Raw genomic sequence first — 19519 nt, forward strand, 5'->3', positions numbered from 1 at the left:
AAGGCACTTACTCATTTTGGTATTCACAGAGGGCACTTACTCATTTTGGTATTCACAGAGGCACTTACTCAATTTAGTATTCACAGAAGGCACGCACTCATTTTGGTATTCACAGAAGACACTTACTCATTTCGGTATTCACAGAAGGCACTTACTCATTTCGGTATTCAGAGAAGGCACTTACTCATTTTGGTATTCACAGAAGGCACTTACTCAATTTAGTATTCACAGAAGGCACTTACTCATTTCGGTATTCACAGAAGGCACTTACTCATTTTGGTATTCACAGAAGGCACTTACTCATTTTGGCATTCACAGAAGGCACTTACTCATTTCGGTATTCACAGAAGGCACTTACTCATTTCGGTATTCACAGAAGGCACTTACTCATTTTGGCATTCACAGAAGGCACTTACTCATTTTGGTATTCACAGAAGGCACTTACTCATTTTGGCATTCACAGAAGGCACTTACTCATTTTGGCATTCACAGAAGGCACTTACTCATTTTGGTATTCACAGAAGGCACTTGTTCATTTTGGCATTCACAGAAGGCACTTACTCATTTTGGCATTCACAGAAGGCACTTACTCATTTTGGTATTCACAGAAGTTAGGAGTCTTAACTTTAGGACTCCTAAATGCGTTCTGTGAATACCGAAAGTCTTAAAGGTAGGATTTTTCTCAGTTTAGGAGTAGTAAAGTTAGGACTCCTAACCTGGTTCTGACCTGGTTCTGTGGCTCTAGAGCAGCTCCGCTGACCTGGTTTTTCTGCTCCACAAGGGTTCTTCTGACCTGGCATTCTGGCTCTACTGCCGCGCACTAAAACCCCTCATTCAAATACCAGACAAGCAGTCTCCATTGTGAAAAAAATATATAGTGCTTATGGACTAATGAAGGAGACCGCAAGTAAAAGATCCAGTCCTGATGGGCGGTCCCAAAAGGAGACAGGGCAGTAACAATGGAGGGACTAAGAAGCCTCATTATCAATTGGAAGCCAGCCTTTACCATGGACGATGACACCAGCCAATGAAAAGAATGGGCGGGGCTTCCACACCACTTCTAAAACATACCCTAATACAGCATGCCTTCCAAAGCGAGCCGCGCGTGTGCTGCAACGCTAGGCGAGACCTAAAAACAAACATACCCAGCTGGTCCTTGGGGTGTCTGTGCAGTGGCGCCGGGTGGGCCTTCCGCCCCTCCCCGGCCGCTCGTAGGACGTCCCACAGGGGAAGCAGAGATGTGACCCATTGTAACTGGTCCACTGGCTTCCTCAAGGCAGGCAAAGATGTCCTTTCTACCGAGACCCTCTGCACTCTTCATGGACTGTAGAGAAGATTCACTAAAACAAACCAGCTTCACTGACCAGACTTGGATGTCTGCACCTCTGGGGCTCGCCCCCACCCAGCGATGAAAGGCGGAGCCCGACACGTCAGCCTCCTCGGTCAGGCAGGCAGGACCTCTTCACTGTAGGAGCCGGGGATCTTTTCATCTGGTTCGGGCACTTCACTTCTCCGAGTGGGTCAAACAGGCGACTTCAAGGGGGCTCCTAGCTCGGAATGACCAGGGCTCGAATTCTGAGCCCCCGACCTCCTGTGCTGCTCAGTGCCGTGCATGACCAGGGCTCGGATTCTGAGGCCCCACGCCTCTTGTGCTGCGCAGCGCTGCGCATGACCAGGGCTCTGATTCTGAGCCCCCTGCCTCTGGTGCTGCGCAGCGCTGTGCATGACCAGGGCTCGGATTCTGAGCCCCCTGCCTCTGGTGCTGCACAGCGCACGGCCAGTGCTCGGATTCTGAGCCCCCTGCCTCTGGTGCTGTGCAGCGCTGTGCATAACCAGGGCTCGGATTCTGAGGCCCCCTGCCTCTGGTGCCGCGCAGCGCACGACCAGGGCTCGGATTCTGAGACTCTCTTCTCTGGTGCTGCGCAGCACTGTGCATGACCAGTGCTCAGATTCTGAGCCCCTGCCTCTGGTGCTGCGCAGCGCATGACCAGGGCTCGGATTCTTAGCCCCCCTCGCCTCTGGTGCTGCACAGCGCTGTGCATGACCAGGGCTCGGATTCGGAGGCCCCCTCCCTCTGGTGCTGCGCAGCGCTGTGCACGACCTGGGCTCGGATTGTGAAATTGTGCCTCTGATACTGCGCCGCGCACGACCAGGGCTCAGATTTGGAGGCCAGGGCTCAGATTCGGAGGCCATCTGACTCTGGTACTGTGCAGCACACGACCAGGGCTCAGATTCGGAGGCCAGGGCTCAGATTCGGAGGCCATCTGCCTCTGGTACTGTGCAGCACACAACCAGGGCTCGGATTCTGAGCCCCCTGCCTCTGGTGCTGCGCAGCGCTGTGCATGACCAGGGCTCGGATTCGGTGCCCCCTGCCTCTGGTGCTGTGCAGCGTTGTGCACAACCAGGGCTCGGTTTCGGAGGCCCCCTGCCTCTGGTGCTGCGCAGCGCTGTGCATGACCAGGGCTCGGATTCCGAGGCTCCCTGCCTCTGGTGCCGCGCAGCGCACGACCAGGGCTTGGATTCTGAGTCCCCCGCCTCTGGTGCTGCGCAGCGCTGTGCATGACCAGGGCTCGGATTCTGAGGCCCCTGCCTCTGGTGCTGCGCCACACTGTGCACGACCAGGGCTCGGATTCGGAGGCCCCCTGCCTCCTGTGCTGCGCAGCACTGTGCATGACCAGGGCTCGGATTCTAAGCCCCCTGCCTTTGGTGCTGCGCAGAGCTGTGCACGACCTGGGCTCGGATTCTGAAATTGTGCCTCTGATACTGCGCAGCGCACGACCAGGGCTCAGATTCGGAGGCCAGGGCTCAGATTCGGAGGCCATCTGCCTCTGGTACTGTGCAGCACACAACCAGAGCTCGGATTCTGAGCCCCCTGCCTCTGGTGCTGCGCAGTGCTGTGCACGACCAGTGCTCGGATTCTGAGCCCGCTGCCTCTTGCGCTGCGCATGACCAGATTCAGAAAAGGGGGTGGTGATGAACAGAGTGCCTGAATTAAGCAGACCACGGTGATCCATCACCGTTTTTTAGCTCACTGCACCATCCCAGCTCAGAACTTGGCTATATGCAAATTAGTCTGTTCCTGTCCCAGTGCATGATGGGATTTTCTGAATCGTTTTTGGCCACTATAGGTGTGGCAGGGTATACTCAGACATGAGTCCCTTGCTCACTGCTCCATTAGGATTCAAGCAAGCCGGGCCGACGACGGCTGAAATGCCAGAAACCGGTCCCCGGAAGCTTGTCTCCTTTCTGGTGAAGAATTGGCTTGGTAGTTTGGTCTGCCCTGTTCCCATCATGCACTGGGACAGGAACAGACTAATTTGCATATAGCCAGGTTCTGAGCTGGGATGGGGCAGTGAGGTAAATAACGGTGATGGATCAAGCCCTGATCTTTGGACTGGGTAAGAGTGGTCTGCTTAATTCAGACACTCTGTTCATCACCACCCCCTTTTCTGAATCGTGCATGACCAGGGCTCGGATTCAGATTCCCCTGCCTCTGGTGCTGCACAGCGTTGTGCACAACCAGGGCTCGGTTTCGGAGGCCCCCTGCCTCTGGTGCTGCGCCGCGCTGTGCATAACCAGGGCTCGGATTCTGAGCCCCCTGCCTCTGATACTGCCTTATTGCTCAACCAAGCTACCACTTTAGAGAGTAAAGTTATATCTAACTTTAGTCTCTGCCAAACCTCTGGGGTGTGTGGACTCTGTGCACACCGTACCTATTTTGGAACAGTATATACAGAGCCACTTTCTCACAGAAAGGGTTAACCTTCTTTATCAATGAAAAAGTCAAACCTTCCCCGGCTCAACCCACCAAATCCAAGATCTGGAAAAGGGACATGAAGAATCTTAACCCCAACTCCCTACCACCCCACACCTACAGGCTCCTCCTTCCCCCTGCTGGCGTCTCTGATGTTCAATCACTGACCGACCTCTACCTCGACTCTATTAGCTCAATAATCAACGAAGCCGCCCCACTGCAACTAAAGAGAGTCTCCACCAAGAGCTCGAACCCTTGGTATGACGGCAGACTCAATGAAGACAGGGGTGCTATGCGATCGGCAGAGCGCACTTGGAGAGCTGACCCCTCATCACTACATCGCAAAACGCTTAAGAACAAGAGAAATGCCTACTTTAGGAAAATCAAGCGCGCGAAATCTGACTTCTTTAGCCTCCAGCTTGACCAAGCGAAAAACCGACCAAGAAAATTGTTTGAACTAGTCAAAAGTCAAACAAAGTCGCAACCCTTACAATCAAACAACACAACAAGCGGTATCCCACGCAGTGAAGACTTTTCTGCTTCCTTCAAGCTAAAGACCGACAACATAAGAATTGATCTCCTCAATGAGGTAAGCCAAAACCCTGGCCACATCAGAATGTCTAACACACAGCCTAAAAATAGCGCATCATGGACGTCCTTCGACACCTACTCTGAAGAAGCAATACACAGACTGCTCGGCACCTTGAAGCCGTCTAATCACCTCATAGACCCCCTGCCTGCTAACGCGGTAAAAGACTTCACCACCATGCTCCTCCCACTCTGGACCAAAATCATTAACAGTTCCCTTCAACAAGGTCTCATCCCTGACTCCCTCAAGGTGGGTCAAGTCACGCCCATACTCAAGAAACCTACAGCTGACCCGTCTGACCTAAACAATTACCGTCCCATCACAAACATCCCCACCCTGGCCAAACTGCTGGAAAAATGTGTCCAACTCCAACTAACAAAACACATTGACAAGTTTGACCTCCTCAACCCTCATCAATCAGGCTTCCGAGCGAAACACAGCACGGAAACGGCCATGACTCACATAATTGATGACGCCCTCCAAATTCTTGATCGCAATGATTCATGCCTCCTCATCCTTCTCGACCTCTCGTCCGCATTTGACACGGTCAAACATGAGAACCTCCTGGAGCTGCTAAACACTAGAATGGGTTTATCCGGGACTGTTCTCAAATGGTTCACTTCCTTCCTACATAACCGGTCTCAGAAGTTCAAAATCAACAATGTGCTGTCTTCGCCTGTGCCAGTCGACTTAGGAGTTCCACAAGGATCCTCCCTCTCACCCACACTGTTCAACCTCATCATGGAACCGCTCGCCACCTTGCTCCAAGCATCCAATGTCCAATTCCATATGTACGCTGATGACACTCAACTTTACCTAAAGGTACAATCCCCGGAAGATATCAAACTCCTGAACTACACACTTATAAAGACCCAATCGTGGCTGGCAGATAATCACCTCAAACTAAATGCTCTGAAAACTGAGTTCCTTTTGATATCACCCCCTGCGAAAATTACCACCACCCAAATCTGGCTCAATCACCTAACAGCACTCAATGTCCGGCCCACCATCGTGGATTCTGCTAAATCCTTAGGTATCACACTTGACGCAAAGCTCAACATGCAACAGCACATTAGCAAAGCAACGAAAGGAGCTAATTTCCAAATCAACGCATTGAGGAAACTTAAACCCTTCCTCCCAGCCAAAGACTTCCAAAATGCTGTACAAGCCCTCGTCATCCCCCGCATAGACTATGGAATTGTGACACTCAGTGGTCTCCCTCTAGCAACAACTGCACCCCTAAGATCCTCCTTGAACGCTGCCGCGAGACTCATTACTGGTTCAAGAAAACACTCTCATATAACCCCTGACTTGAAATCTCTGAAATGGCTGCCCTTTGAAGCCAGAATTCAGCTGAAAATTGCTGTGATGACACACGCGGCCGTACACCACAATGCACCCAACTACCTCACTCAAAAGCTAACTATATCAGGAGGGTCAAGATCCAATAGAAGTACAAAAAATCTACTCTTGAAACCTCACAGATTCCGGAAGGAAAAAACATACAAACGCTCCTTCTCAGGAATGGCACCCAGGATCTGGAACGCACTCCCTCCTGAAACCAGGCTTATCTCCTCCACGGCCTTCTTCAAGAAAGAGGTGAAAGCCATCCTTATGGCTAAGTTCACCTGAACTTTAATGTTTGTTGCTCAGAGACTTCGCACCGCTTTGGTATCATTGGCTACCTGATTGTCTAATGTCAAATAATATCATATTATTCATGATTGCGATCCTTTTATTCTTCTTGTTTGCCATAATTCTATTTTGATTAGTCGATCCTATTATGCTACTCACTCACTACCTATTACTATACTGTTCACGTTAGCTTGCTGAATTTCGATGTCCCTACCCCTTGTTATCTGTAACTTTTAGATATTGTCATAAGCCATCCCTTTAGCCTAAGCTCTCCTGATTTCTATTGTAGTTGGATCAAAGACTCTGTATCGTCTTATATTATCGTTTACCTGATTGTTTATTGATATTTTATCAGCACATGTCTGCTATCCGATCATGCTATTGAATTTTTTACTGCACCCAATATTATGTTGCGTCACCCTCCTGCTATCCTCACCCCCTGTTTCTGTGAAGCGCTCTGATATCTGTAAAGATCTTGTTCGCGCTATATAAAACTCTGAATAAATAAATAAATAAATAAACCCTTTAAACAGAGAGCATGTGTCCCGGCTCCCTAGGAGGCCTCGGTCTATCCCAATGTCACACACTAGACATGCCAAGCAAACGAATGCTGTGGGAACGGCACACTTCTGTGTTTGATCTCGTCACATACCTGTCCCGTTCAGTGCTGTTTGGAACATGGTGTCCGTCGAGTGCTCGCTCCGTACACAGACCTTTGAGCCCTCTGGTGCAATCATCAGAACACACAGTGCTGCGCGTGACCCTTCTACTTCCAAACTGTGACACTGCAGGAAACCATGCCTGTGACAAACATCACCCGCCCTTGCCTGTGACAGACACCTTCAACCCATGCCTGTGACAAACACTTTCAACCCATGCCTGTTACGTGTATTCCAGCCTTACAGGCCTTCTTGAACATTTCAAAGAGCCCTTTTAAGCGCTTGAGTTTGGAAGTGGTGAACTGAGTCTCACCTACATGTGCTTCTTGTTATCTGCTCACTCCCTAATCTATTGCTGATGACCTAAGAGAGGTTCTTCATTTTATTTTGTGGACCCCACCCCCATCTCATGGCCACTAGGCCCAACACTGCAGTCTCTACGGTGCCACAAGAGTCTAACCTTCTTCTCTGGAGCCCGCGGCACCACGCAGCGTCTCTTCCAGTTCATACCATGACAGCATCTGGCCAGGTGTGTTTTGGGTGGTGCCCAGCTGCATCCAAACATCCCTTGCAGTATGCGCTGGCTGGTTCTGCAATGAGACGTCACCACTGACTGCTGATGTTTCTGAGTGATGGGCAGGTTCTAAAAGGAGGGCGGGGCACAGGGGTCACTTGGACGAGTGGTTCTCTGGCGTGTAAAGTCAAGGCACAGACATAGCGTCCGATCTAAACCTAGGCAGACGGGTTACTCTGTTACAACGGAGACGGATATCGTCGCTGAAATCTAAATCTCATAGGATATAATATAGCCTTACAGTACGCCGTAGCGGGCTATTAAAGGCCCTCTCCCGTGTTAAAGGCCAGAGCCGAAGGACTTTAACAAGGACTTTAATAGCCGGTATAGCCCTGATCCGAAGAGCTATAAGGCTATTAGAACATTCTGCCACTAGAGAGCAGAATGTTCTAACAAATAAAACAAAGGCTTCCCGAAGATCGAGAGGCCTTTGTAAAACATTGGAATGTTGCTCTGCGGGCCTTTACCGGCCCGTAGAACCAGGGAGCACACCATTGGCTACAATGGAGCTCCCAACATTCCAATGGAATTTATATTTCGTTGCATAGGATATCCGTCACCGTAATGACGAATTGGCCCGTCCGCTAAGATCTAAATTGGGCCCTGAGTTTTGAGCACGAGACTTAACCGCCCATGGGGATCGTGGGAGGGAAACTGCGCTAAACTTCAACCAGAAATGATAGATGAAGAGAGAGGTGAGCTCGAGCACTATATTCTTTCAGTATTTTCTAATAACTATCTACCCAGGCCCTGGAGCTTTATATGAATATTTTGTTATGTGCAACGAGAGTGATGGGAGAAAGTCAGATGTGGGCGGTGGCTTCCCACCCCGTGCCTGGTCTCGTCGCTGCCGGGAGGGATTGTAACAGCCTTTCTCTGGTTCTCTTCCAGATCCCAGAACAAAAGCCGCCGGTAGGCTCTTCCCTGGCCCCCGAAGCCTTATCAGCCAAGCGCTGGCCAAATACGGTGCCATCTTCATCAACGAAAGTACCTCTTCACCTCCAACTTTAATGCATGTGATGCCCCCCCAGCCCAGTCCCAGGACTGGACTGAGGGGCTTCCCAAACCTCACTAGCAGTAGCTGTCCTATGACAGCAGAGCTATCGCTCCTGCCATACACATGTTCTTAGCGTATGCCTTACAAAGCAGAATTTTCACTTAGTTTATACATATTGCAGACGCTCAGGCCTTAGACAGCTGAGCTGTCCGTCATATCACTCACGTCTTGCACACTTGAAGTCAGAGATACCTCTGGGGTTACCCATATTTGATATGCTCGGGCCTCCGATACCACAGCTATTCCTTGTAGTCCCTGTATCCCGTCACCTGAGGTCCTAAACAACAACGCCGTCCCTTAGTTACAGAGATGTTGCTGCCTCAGACTTCAGAGAGCAGAGATACTCCAAGGGTAGCCTCCGGTATCACTCAGTGCTCCTCATTTTGCATTTTTTCCTAATTTCTCTGGCTTCGGACTTTGACAAGAAAGCGCCACAGGTCACTTTTACTTTACAAACGCAAAGACAACAGTTGATGGACAGAATGCAGAACAATGTCATAAATTCACCCCAGTACAGAGATCTGGGCCTAAATCCATCGTTTTTTTGCACCCCATGCCATTCCAGTTTGGACCCAGCCATATGCAAATCAGTCTTGACCCTGCGCCCAATAGGAACAGTCAGGACCGAACTGCCAAGCCAGGTCCTCCCTGGACTGGAACCAGCCCTCTTCAACCAGGATAGCTTGATTCCAGTGGCATGGAGAGCACGGGACTGACGTCTGAGCATACCCGTCCCACTCGGGGTGACAAATGCAAAAAGAACTATTGATGGACAGAATGCAGAACAATGTCATACATTCACCCCAGTACAGAGATCTGGGCCTAAATCCACTGTTCTTTTGCACCCCATGCCATTCCAGTTTGAATCCAGTCATGTGCAAATCAGTCTTGACCCTGCGCCCAATAGGAACAGTCCAGCCCGAACTGCCAGGTCAGGTCCTTTCTTACTTGTATTTTACAGTCCTAGGCCTTTGAATACAGTTCTGTTGTCTAAAGTTACAGACATTATTATTATTATTATTATTATTATTATTATTATTATGCGTTCTTATATAGCGCTCGATTACCCGTAGGCATCTCGGCGCTTGCCTTGGGAACCCGTCCTGGCTTTATCCCTGTGAGATACCCATACTGGGCATTCCCAAGGTGAAAGCCAGGCATCCCGCCGCGGGGGGCCATAGTGGAGATTAAGCAAGCTAATGCCCAGAGCTGCAGAGTGTGAACCCGTGACTCTAGTAAGCACTAATACAGGATAAGACGTCCGAGCTGTCCCTTAAGCCAGGTATGAGGTATGGCGTCAGGCTTGTATGGTTTGGGTTCAAGCCTCAGAAAAGAAATCTGTCCCTCAGGTTACATACTTTCCAGCCGGGCCTTAGTCCCCATTGGGCAGTCTGTAGAGCTAGGGCTACACGTATCTAGCCATCAGCTTTTGGATCCATTCCAGAGTTTCATTGTTCCTTTTAATAAGCTTGATACCGAATCAGCAAAAGCTCAGGGATAACTATCACTTTGTCCTGAAGAAGGTCTGCAACATTGATGTACGTGGCGAAACATCCACTGCCGGTACAGAAATTGACGGAAAATGCTCATGTTATTCGAAAAATACATTTATCTTTGGAAACACACCTGTTACCTTTTTAAAATGGCTGTGCTACTTATATAAACTAACTTGCATATTTTCTTCTCTTTATCTCACCACTGCATTGTCATTACCTCTATCTGTACACTTATCAATTTGTGCAAAAGTTTCCTTTTGGGTCCCAGTCACAGTTCCCCCTAGCTCAACGAGGCGGGGCTGCTTATCAGCAGTAACCATATTATGCTATTTTGTAACTTTGTTTGTGGCATGTAGTGCTGTAGATTCACATGCTGTGCATACTCTGGCCTTCTGGTGTTGGGCTCAGACAGGTGCAACTTGTTTTTATTCGACCTTATTGCTAGTAATGTGCATGGGCATCAGCTCCATTGTAAGATTGTTTTTTTCCGCTGTCGGGTTTGAACGTGTATCCTGCACGTTGCAGGTTGACACCTTCCAATGATTCACCGTTGCCTCACGGTTTTCCACCCAATCCGCATAAATAATCTTTCTTCTGCTTTCACCACAGTAACGTCCGTCGACCTCGACAACCGAGTTCCTTTCGTCACCCTGCCTTGGGGCTCTTATCGCTTTTCAAGGACCTTCTACCCATCTTCTCTCACCAAGAATGCTGACTATGTAATGAAAAGACCTCTTTCCGGTACAGGCCACAGTGCCACTCAAAACACCCAGAACAGATCACCATCGAGTCTGTAACTCCTATATTAATCTGTATAAAAAACCATCCTACGCTGCCTGCCTTGCCTTGGGATCCAAAAAGCTGCTCCAGTACCAACAACATTGGTGCCTACCTCGGTGTACCATGGCGAACTACCAAGACGACAACACCCCTGATCTCTTCAAAGACCAAAACATTGAGTTGGAGCCACAGCCAGAGACTTTGGGCTGTCAGGTCCTTGGCTTATCCTGGACCCGGGCTCTCGATCCAACTCCGAGAAAGAGGAGCTGCATCTCGTCCAGTAGAAGATGTTGAGTGCGGCAACCCCACCTCCACACCAGCACTGACGGGCCGAGCACTGCCCTAAAGATGGTCAAACATCGCGAGAGGTTAGAAACCTCAAAATACCTTGTAACAGCTAGAGTAGTAACCCCAAGGATTGGAGGTAACTGGCGATGTTCCTCTGTCAGATAAAGAAAGTAGAAAGATTGATGCGACAGACGAACACACCAGCTCTTACTGGACAAGCGAGTGGAGTATCGCAAACTCCATCAGACTACTCTCACGTTATGACCGTACTCACTGGGATGAGATGGATGACCTCCTCCAGCACCTCCCAGATGAGTTCAGAAAGCAGGGGCACGAGCTCGTCCCAGAAGGGAAGCTCATTTCTAGCACCACCACCCACTGTGACCTGGACGCAGCTGACATCACAGCGCGGGACATCAACTCCAGTGTCCAGATTGGACGCCACACCTTGATGCATGTTTCTGGCTTTAAATCAAAGGTACAACAGTATCTCCTCAACCTGCCCTTCAATCGGGAGCATCTCCTCGGACAGCCGGCTGATGAGATGCTGGAAAAAATCAAGAAAGACCGACACTGCGAAAGTGATGCAAGCCTCCAGATGCCTTCTTCAGAGGATCCTTTCCCAGGTCCAACTTTAAAGGCGGCTCTAAGACCACCTCCCCTGAGGCAACTACCTTCAACCAGGGGCAACAGTACCAACAAACGCCCTCAAGGGGCTACTCCAGAGGAGGAGCAAGGGCAAGAGCTCGAGAAATAGAGGTATAGGGGCTGTGGCTAAAGCAGCTTCCACAGCTAATCAGTGCCCCTTCCCCCTCTCTGACCACCCAGATCACACTACACCTGTTGGGAGAAGTCTGCAGAGGCTCCTCACCCATTGGCTGGAGATAACCTCCTATCAGTGGGTTCTTTCTATCATCAGGCAGGGCTACTGCTTAGAACTCACCTCAACCCCACTAATCATCCCTTCCTGCAGACATACCCTCTACCAGGAACACCAGCGCCTCCTTCAGGAGGAAGTAGAGGCACTCGTTCACAAACGGGCCATAGAACCTGTGCTGCTCCACCACCACTGCAAGGGAGTGTACTCCTTGTAGTTTCTCATCCCTAAAAAGGATGGGTCCCTCAGACCCATACTTGACCTCCAGTCCCTCAACAAATACACATGGTGACATTTCAAGATGCCATCCCTATACTTCAGCAAGGCAACTTCATGACTCAGGTCGTACTAATGCTGTATGTAGGGCTGATATTGAAATTATATTTGATGTATTCAGTCACATTGGTGTGTTAACTTCCTCAAGTTACGGGTCCGCCGAGAGTAACGGCGACGAGTATGTAGAGTACATACTCGTCGCCGTTTCTTTAGGCAGATCCGTTACTTGAGTTTCAATTGAAAACCATTGGTACTACTCCATCCAAACGATATATAGAATCTGTTAATAGACTGAAATTTTGCCCTGAGGAAGTCTGCTGTGACGAGAACAGCTTGAGGCGAAACACGTGTTGGCAAGGGGCTCGTATATTTACAAAGGAATAAAAGAACTACTGAAACCACAACCTCAATTAATCTCTGTGTATCTGGAGCATGGTATTGTTGATTCTGGAATCTTTTCTGATAAGGAAGAATGGATGGCTCTTCCTTCTCCGGAGCACCAGATAACACTTGGACATTCATCTAATTTGACTTTGATACTTTGTGTATACACATTTGGTAGAGTGTGCCAATTTCCCCAGCCATCACAACTTATTCTTTTGTTTAGTGCTTGGCACATGACTGAGGCCTCCATAGACCTATTGTATGTTCTAGGGCTTACCATCAATATCACTGAGTCCAACGTTCAACTGCTTTATATCCAGCCCTTTACCGGGAAAGCGTATCCAAGCCCAGCGTGGGCTGAAAGTTTTCAATCGTTGCTCCTTCTTTTTCTGCCAGATAGTCAGGGCCATGCATGATGGCCCCCCTAGTTGTCATAGCTCCCCATGCAAGGTTACACATGGAACCATGGCTTGGGTGCCCAGCTGCACGGTGGCCACAGGTCACTGGGAAGATCTAGTGTTGGTCTAGGGCCGCCCTCATCGCTTTCTGCAGGGGCGGAACAGCAACAACCTGCTGTACGGCCAACCCTTTCTTGACCAACTTCCGCCGGTGACCATCACAGTGGACGCTTCTCTCACAGAGTGGGGAGCACACCTACAGGGCTTGACGGTTCAGAGCATGTGGACTCCCCATCACCAGCGTCTCCACTTCAACTATCTGGAGCTACTGGCCATCCAGCTACCCCTCAAGTCGTTCCTGTACTACATTCAACACAAGGTGGTCCTCATTCACACAGACAACATGACCGCCATGTTTACCTAGAGAAACAGGGCGACACTCACTTTTGCAGTTGTCTGCATTAGCTCCGGGCACTTTGCATGGGCGGTCCATTACAGAGTGCATCTATATCTACTTGGAGTGAACAACGACTGTGGAGACGTACTTAGCAGAATGGAGAAACAACTTCACAAGTGGGAACTCCACCTGCAAGTCCTACTCCCGTCGTTGGTGCTTCTGAGATACACTTCTTTGCCTCCACCAAAAATGCAAAATGCCCAAGCTTCACCTCCAGGTAACCACAGTACATGGGCAATGCACTATGGATGAACTGGTTAGGGATGTTTGCCAAAGCGTTTCCACCTCTCCCACTTCTTCTGTTCGTTGTTCCGAGGCTTCAACAAACATGCGTCATCCTTGCGGCTCCCATCTGGGCAAGACAGCCCTGGTTCACCACCCTCCTCAACCTCTCCCTAGTTCCTCAGAAGAAGCTGCCCAACTGACCAGATCTTCTCCAGGAGAGCCAGGACATGCTTCGACAGCCCATCCACACGCAGCAAAATCTTACGATTTGTCTCCTGAGGAGTTAGAATTTTGCTTCTTCATACTACCTCTGGAGCGAATGGCCATCCTGAAGGGGGCCCGCAAACTTACCACCAGAGCCTGCTACGCAGCCTAATGGAAAAGACTTGTGAACTGCTGTACTCCCAGGCGCATCAACCCACTGCAGGCATCCGTCCAAGACATTGTCTATTATCTGCTCCACTTCGAAAACGTGGGCCTCGCTTACACCTCCATTAGGCTTCATTTAGCTGCAGTTTCTGAACAGGAACGCATATCACTGTTCAGTGTCTTAGTTATTAAACCTTTTATGAAATAACTTAAAAGAGCCCTTCTTTCAAGTTCACACTAAAAGACTAAACCTTAGGGCAAATCCCAAATTTCTCTCCAGGGTGGTCTGTTTTTTCCACCTCAATCAAACTATTGAATTCCCAGTGTTCTTCCCTCGTCCAAAGCTCCATGGCAGAGAGGGCTCCACACACACTAGACGTTAAAAGAGGCCTCGTGTATTACACCGACAGGACAAACCCTTCCAAAAGACACAGCAGCTCTTTGCCAAACCACACAAGCTCTTGCTAAGGCAGGAATAGCACGTGTATCCAGACCTGTTAAGCCAAAGGTAAAGAACATTGGCCAGCCCTCCCAGACCCCACTCTACCCACAGAAAAGAGGCCTCCAAGGCCTTCTTGGGCAACATTCCGATAGCTGACATCTGCGAAGCAGCTACCAGGTCCACGCCACATACTTTCACCATGCATTGATGTCTTTGCTTGCCAACAAACTAACGTCGGACAGACTATCCTTCATATACTTTTTCTATCTTCTGCAACATCCTGTGGCTAGCCGCTTCATAGGGGAGGACTGCTTTATTGCAAGTGTATATACAGCTGCACCTGCCATTAACGGAAAATGTTGCTTACCCGGTAAGCATCTGTGCATGGCGTGTAGTGCTGTAGATTCACTTGAGCCCATCGCCCTCCCCGGAAGTCTTTAGTTGTTTCAAAGGCATTTTTTATTCATTTGAGCATGGTATTCTTATTCTGTATATCTACGCCCCATTCCTATCCTCACCCTCTGTAGAGCGAAACAATCTTACAATGGAGCCGATGCCCATGCGCATTTCCAGTAATAGGTGGAACACCTCAGGACTTGCACACATCTGGGCCAAACACTAGAGGGCAGGAGTATGAACAGCATATGAATCTACAGCACTACATGCCACAAACAGATGCTTAGAGTGTAACTAACGTATTCCTCTCTCTGGTTTGCTTCTCTGGTGCTGATGTCCTGTTGTTCATCATTGTAAGTAGTTCTCTCTTTGTTTTCTTCTTCGATCCACAGCAGCAGCACCTGAGGCTCCGGTGGCATCCTTCCGGAGCTGTGCATGCTCCTGGCTCTTCGCCTGGCACCTGGTGTGGCTGTCGGTCATGCAGCTCCGGCATTACCTGTTCATCGGCACGCTGAACCCCATGCTCGCCCACCTGTCCAAAGGGGACCAGCACAAAAGTAAGGCGCTGGCCGAAAGGGAGGGGGGGTACTGGTAAGGGAGATGGAGAAGGAGAGCAGGAGGTAGCAGGGTGAAGTGTGGGAGTTGTTCTGGCAAAAGAGGTGTGAAGGCAGAAGACAGCAAAGGATGAGGTGGGGAGGGAAGAAGGCAAATGTAGAGGAGGTGAGGGAGGGCGGTAAGTGCAGGAGGGGTTATCATCCACTGGACTTGGTGAATAAAGAGGTGAGCGAAGAGAGGGGCAGTGAGGTCGGTGAGCGAGGGGGAGGGCAAGGATCAGCAGGTTGAGGAGGTAAAGGAAGACAAGGGGTAGTGAGGAAGCATGAGGGTAGTAAAGGGGTGTGACGACCAGGTTCCTGGGGCACCGGGGCAGTCAGGGGTTAAGGGATCGAACTACCTGTTCGATCCCTTTGCTTATTTGTATTACTTGTATTATCGACTTACCTGATTGTCTATGCTCCCACTTGTTTGTACTATTAGCATTATTGACGTACCTGTTTGACTATGCTCCCTCATGTACCTACCCCACCCCACTTATTACCTACAACTACGCTATGCCCAATGGCCTTTTATTTACTTTCCTGTTCGTACCCCTTCTTTGTAAAGCGCTCTGATATCTGCAAAGATCTTGTTCGCGCTATATAAAACTTTCAAAATAAAAATAAATAAAAATGGGTCTGCAGTTGCATCAATTGAAGTGGCTGACCGCTGGTGTCCTGGGGCCGCAGTACTGCTGGGCCCCAAACTCGACAACTAATGACTTGTCTCCGGTACTTGACTCTCTCAGGGTAGCGAGGCAGAGCCGCTCACGGCGTACTCTAGGAGGTGCGGTGGGTTACACATTCAGGACACAGTTTACACCCTAGTGCCAGCCAATAGGATCAATGTCCAGTCACGGCTTTACTTCTTAAAGAAGAGAACTTCAATACACGCGCATTACAAATATAATACACGTACAACTAAGATACACAGTGAAAACTAGAAATCGCTACAGCCCTCTGGGCCAGAGTTCTGACCGCAAACATTAATATAGTGGCTAGATGCTAAGCACTATAAAACACAGCTAACATTGCCTTGAACAGATCACCCTGCAGAGGTTTACCCGTCAAAGCACGTCGATGACACTAATACTTGTAATACAGGGTTAGGGTTTCAGCAGTTGATATGAAGTCAAATGTTCCTGGCCGACCCACTGTCCAAATGCCCTTCCTTGGCGAGGACACAGCTCTGAGGGGGGCATGGGTCTGGATAGGGGTGCCTGTTGTCCTGGCACAGTTATTGTAGTCCCACATGTATCTATTAGCCTCAGGGCTTGCTGTGGAATTACAACCCAACCTTTGAACTCCACTCCTGCATCTCAGCTTCCTCAATGGATGCCTCGTCAGAAAAGAGAACAGCCTTGCCCAACCACCTGGCCGATGAACCCAGACTTTCACCTTTCCCTGAGTGCCAGGCTCATCCAATCAGAGGGTCTGCTCCTTTTGCATCATGGGTGCCCCCCCAACCCCGGGGCGTATTTCCTGCATGTTCAGTCTGCCATCAGTCCCTGTGAGGTGGGCTCCCCCAGGCTGTCGGTACCTGCCAGTCCTGTTCCCCAGAGAAGTATTTTAATTAACTCCAGACCAGGAGGCCTTCACAATCCCACAGCAAAAAGGGCGGGGACCATCCCAGCAGAGGAATGCTTAGATAAATACAGATAAGAGCTACTGCTCACCCCAACCCACCAAGCCTCCACTAAGAATAGGGAGGGGCCCTGGGGAGCTGAAATGTCCAGCAGAACGGATTCCAGCTCCGCTTACAGTAAACACAATGGCTCACCATGTTCACCCTGTGAACCCACCGGCTCCTGATACATACATCCCACATACCAGATGCAGGTCAGAGAGAGTGCACCGACTCTACCGGGAGGGAGCGGGTAGGCAGCCCCTCATTCCCTCCTTAGGGGACCAGGTATCCCAGAGAATAGACTAAATTTGGAATCAGCACCCATCCCAAAAATATCATAATAAGTCTTTTCGTTAATGAGGAAATCCAAAGAAATTTTTTTAATGAACCGGTCCGGACTTCAGTGATGATCATATTGAATTCTTTATTGATCGATCCAAACAGTAAAATCCAAATATACACGTAATTTCTTTTAGCCAACGCGTTTCGTCTCATAAATTAGACTTCTTCAGGGCTCAGTAGGCTGTCTGTACTGGTTCAAATTCGAAACGGTTACTAGTATATCAGTAACTTAAGATTACAAGTCTTTGTGTTCTGTCATATTCAGACTAAATCTTGTGTGTACGTTATAGGGCATGGTAGCCAGAAACAAGAAACAGCGTCCACAGTTTGACAGCACCATGCTGTCATTTATGATGGGTGCTGATTCCACATTTAGTCTGTTTGTAATTTGGGCGTATGCCCAATAGGGAATAAATAGGGTTGTATTCCCTGGTTTTATGAGCACCATCACAAGACCAGCCAGCCACTTGCGTTAACAGGTGCAGATTTTTCTTGCTTCGACCCTCTTGTTTTGTCTTATCCCAGAGAATAGATTCATGCTGCCACCACTGTCGGTCTAGCACACCCTAGTTAGAGAGGGCAGTAGCCACTCTCTGTGCAAGAGGGGTGCTCTGGGCATGCCCGCTGAACCTAAGAGCCATGCTCTAGAGTCTCAATCCATGTAAACAGGGAGATCGTCAGTGGACATATGGGATTGTCATGTTCACTGAGGTTGAGATCAAGAAACCTACAGACCTTCAAGTGACGTGCCAGGAGATTGAATCCGGGCAGGGAAGCCGGGTCTCCAGAGCCAGGCAGAAGACCCAACATGGGGGAGGTGAGAGAGGGCAGGGGGTAGTGGAGGAGAGTAGAGGCAATGAGGGACGGCATGGATCAGTGAAGGAGGCAGTGAGAGTGAGTACAGGGTAGTGAAGGAGGAGGTGATGGTCAGCGGGTGGTGAAGGTGAGGGTGGACGCAAGGCAGTGAAGGAGAAGATTCCTGTGAGTACAAGGCAGTGACGGAGAACGTGAGGGTGAGTGCAGGGCCTGTGAAGGAGGAGGTGAGAGTGAGTGCAGGGCAGTGAAGGAGGAGGTGAGAGTGAGTGCAGGGCAGTGAAGGAGGAGGTGAGAGTGAGTGCAGGGCAGTGAAGGAGGAGGTGAGAGTGAGTGCAGGGCAGTGAAGGAGGAGGTGAGTGTGAGTGGAGGGCAGGGAAGGAGGAGGTGAGAGTGAGTGCAGGGCAGTGAAGGAGGAGGTGAGAGTGAGTGCAGGGCAGTGAAGGAGGAGGTGAGAGTGAGTGCAGGGCAGTGAAGGAGGAGGTGATGGTCAGTGGGTGGTGAAGGTGAGGGTGGACGCAAGGCAGTGAAGGAGAAGATTACTGTGAGTACAAGGCAGTGATGGAGGACGTGAGGGTGAGTGCAGGGCCTGAGAAGGAGGAGGTGAGAGTGAGTGCAGGGCAGTGAAGGAGGAGGTGAGAGTGAGTGCAGGGCCTGAGAAGGAGGAGGTGAGAGTGAGTGCAGGGCAGTGAAGGAGGAGGTGAGAGTGAGTGCAGGGCAGTGAAGGAGGAGGTGATGGTCAGCGGGTGGTGAAGGTGAGGGTGGACACAAGGCAGTGAAGGAGAAGATTCCTGTGAGTACAAGGCAGTGACGGAGGACGTGAGAGTGAGTGCAGGGCAGTGAAGGAGGAGGTGAGTGTGAGGGGAGGGCAGTGAAGGAGGAGGTGAGAGTGAGTGCAGGGCCTGAGAAGGAGGAGGTGAGAGTGAGTGCAGGGCAGTGAAGGAGGAGGTGAGAGTGAGTGCAGGGCAGTGAAGGAGGAGGTGATGGTCAGCGGGTGGTGAAGGTGAGGGTGGACACAAGGCAGTGAAGGAGAAGATTCCTGTGAGTACAAGGCAGTGACGGAGGACGTGAGGGTGAGTGCAGGACAGTGAAGGAGGAGGTGAGAGTGAGTGCAGGGCAGTGAAGGAGGACGTGAGTGTGAGTGGAGGGCAGTGAAGGAGGAGGTAAAGAACGGCAGAGCCTGTTAAGGATATGGAGTGTTGAGACGACAAAGGAGGTGTAAGAGATGCTACAGAGTAAGGTGAAGGAGGGCAGAGAGGAGGAAAGGAGGTGGGGGTATGATGCAGCAAATGAAGAGCTTAGAAAAGCAACAAAAGAAGAGGTGGAGAAGTGGATGAGCAAGGGAAAGAGAAGGGCAGGAAGGGAGAGGGCAGTGTATGAGGAGGTGAAGAAGGGTTGAAGCAGCACGTGTGAGGTAAGTGTGGCATTGTGCCAGGAATGAGGGAAGGGAGGCAGCGCAGCAAAAGAGGAGGTGGGAAGGCCATAGGC

At 50.0% G+C, this 19519-nt stretch overlaps 1 protein-coding gene across 6 annotated transcripts in view; it reads left to right on the forward strand.

Annotated features, from left to right (window-relative positions):
- Nucleotides 1-19519, forward strand: part of SLC43A3 (solute carrier family 43 member 3) — a 419431-nt gene that overhangs the window by 368541 nt on the left and 31371 nt on the right. For all 6 annotated transcript variants that reach the window (XM_078674229.1, XM_078674237.1, XM_078674262.1 and 3 more), the window contains one exon: nt 15049-15213. In XM_078674229.1, coding sequence (XP_078530355.1) covers nt 15049-15213 — 165 coding nt within the window. The remainder of the gene's footprint in view (nt 1-15048; nt 15214-19519) is intronic.

This window comes from Lissotriton helveticus, chromosome 1_1 (genome assembly GCF_964261635.1).
Source record: "Lissotriton helveticus chromosome 1_1, aLisHel1.1, whole genome shotgun sequence".
Lineage (NCBI taxonomy): Eukaryota > Metazoa > Chordata > Amphibia > Caudata > Salamandridae > Lissotriton > Lissotriton helveticus.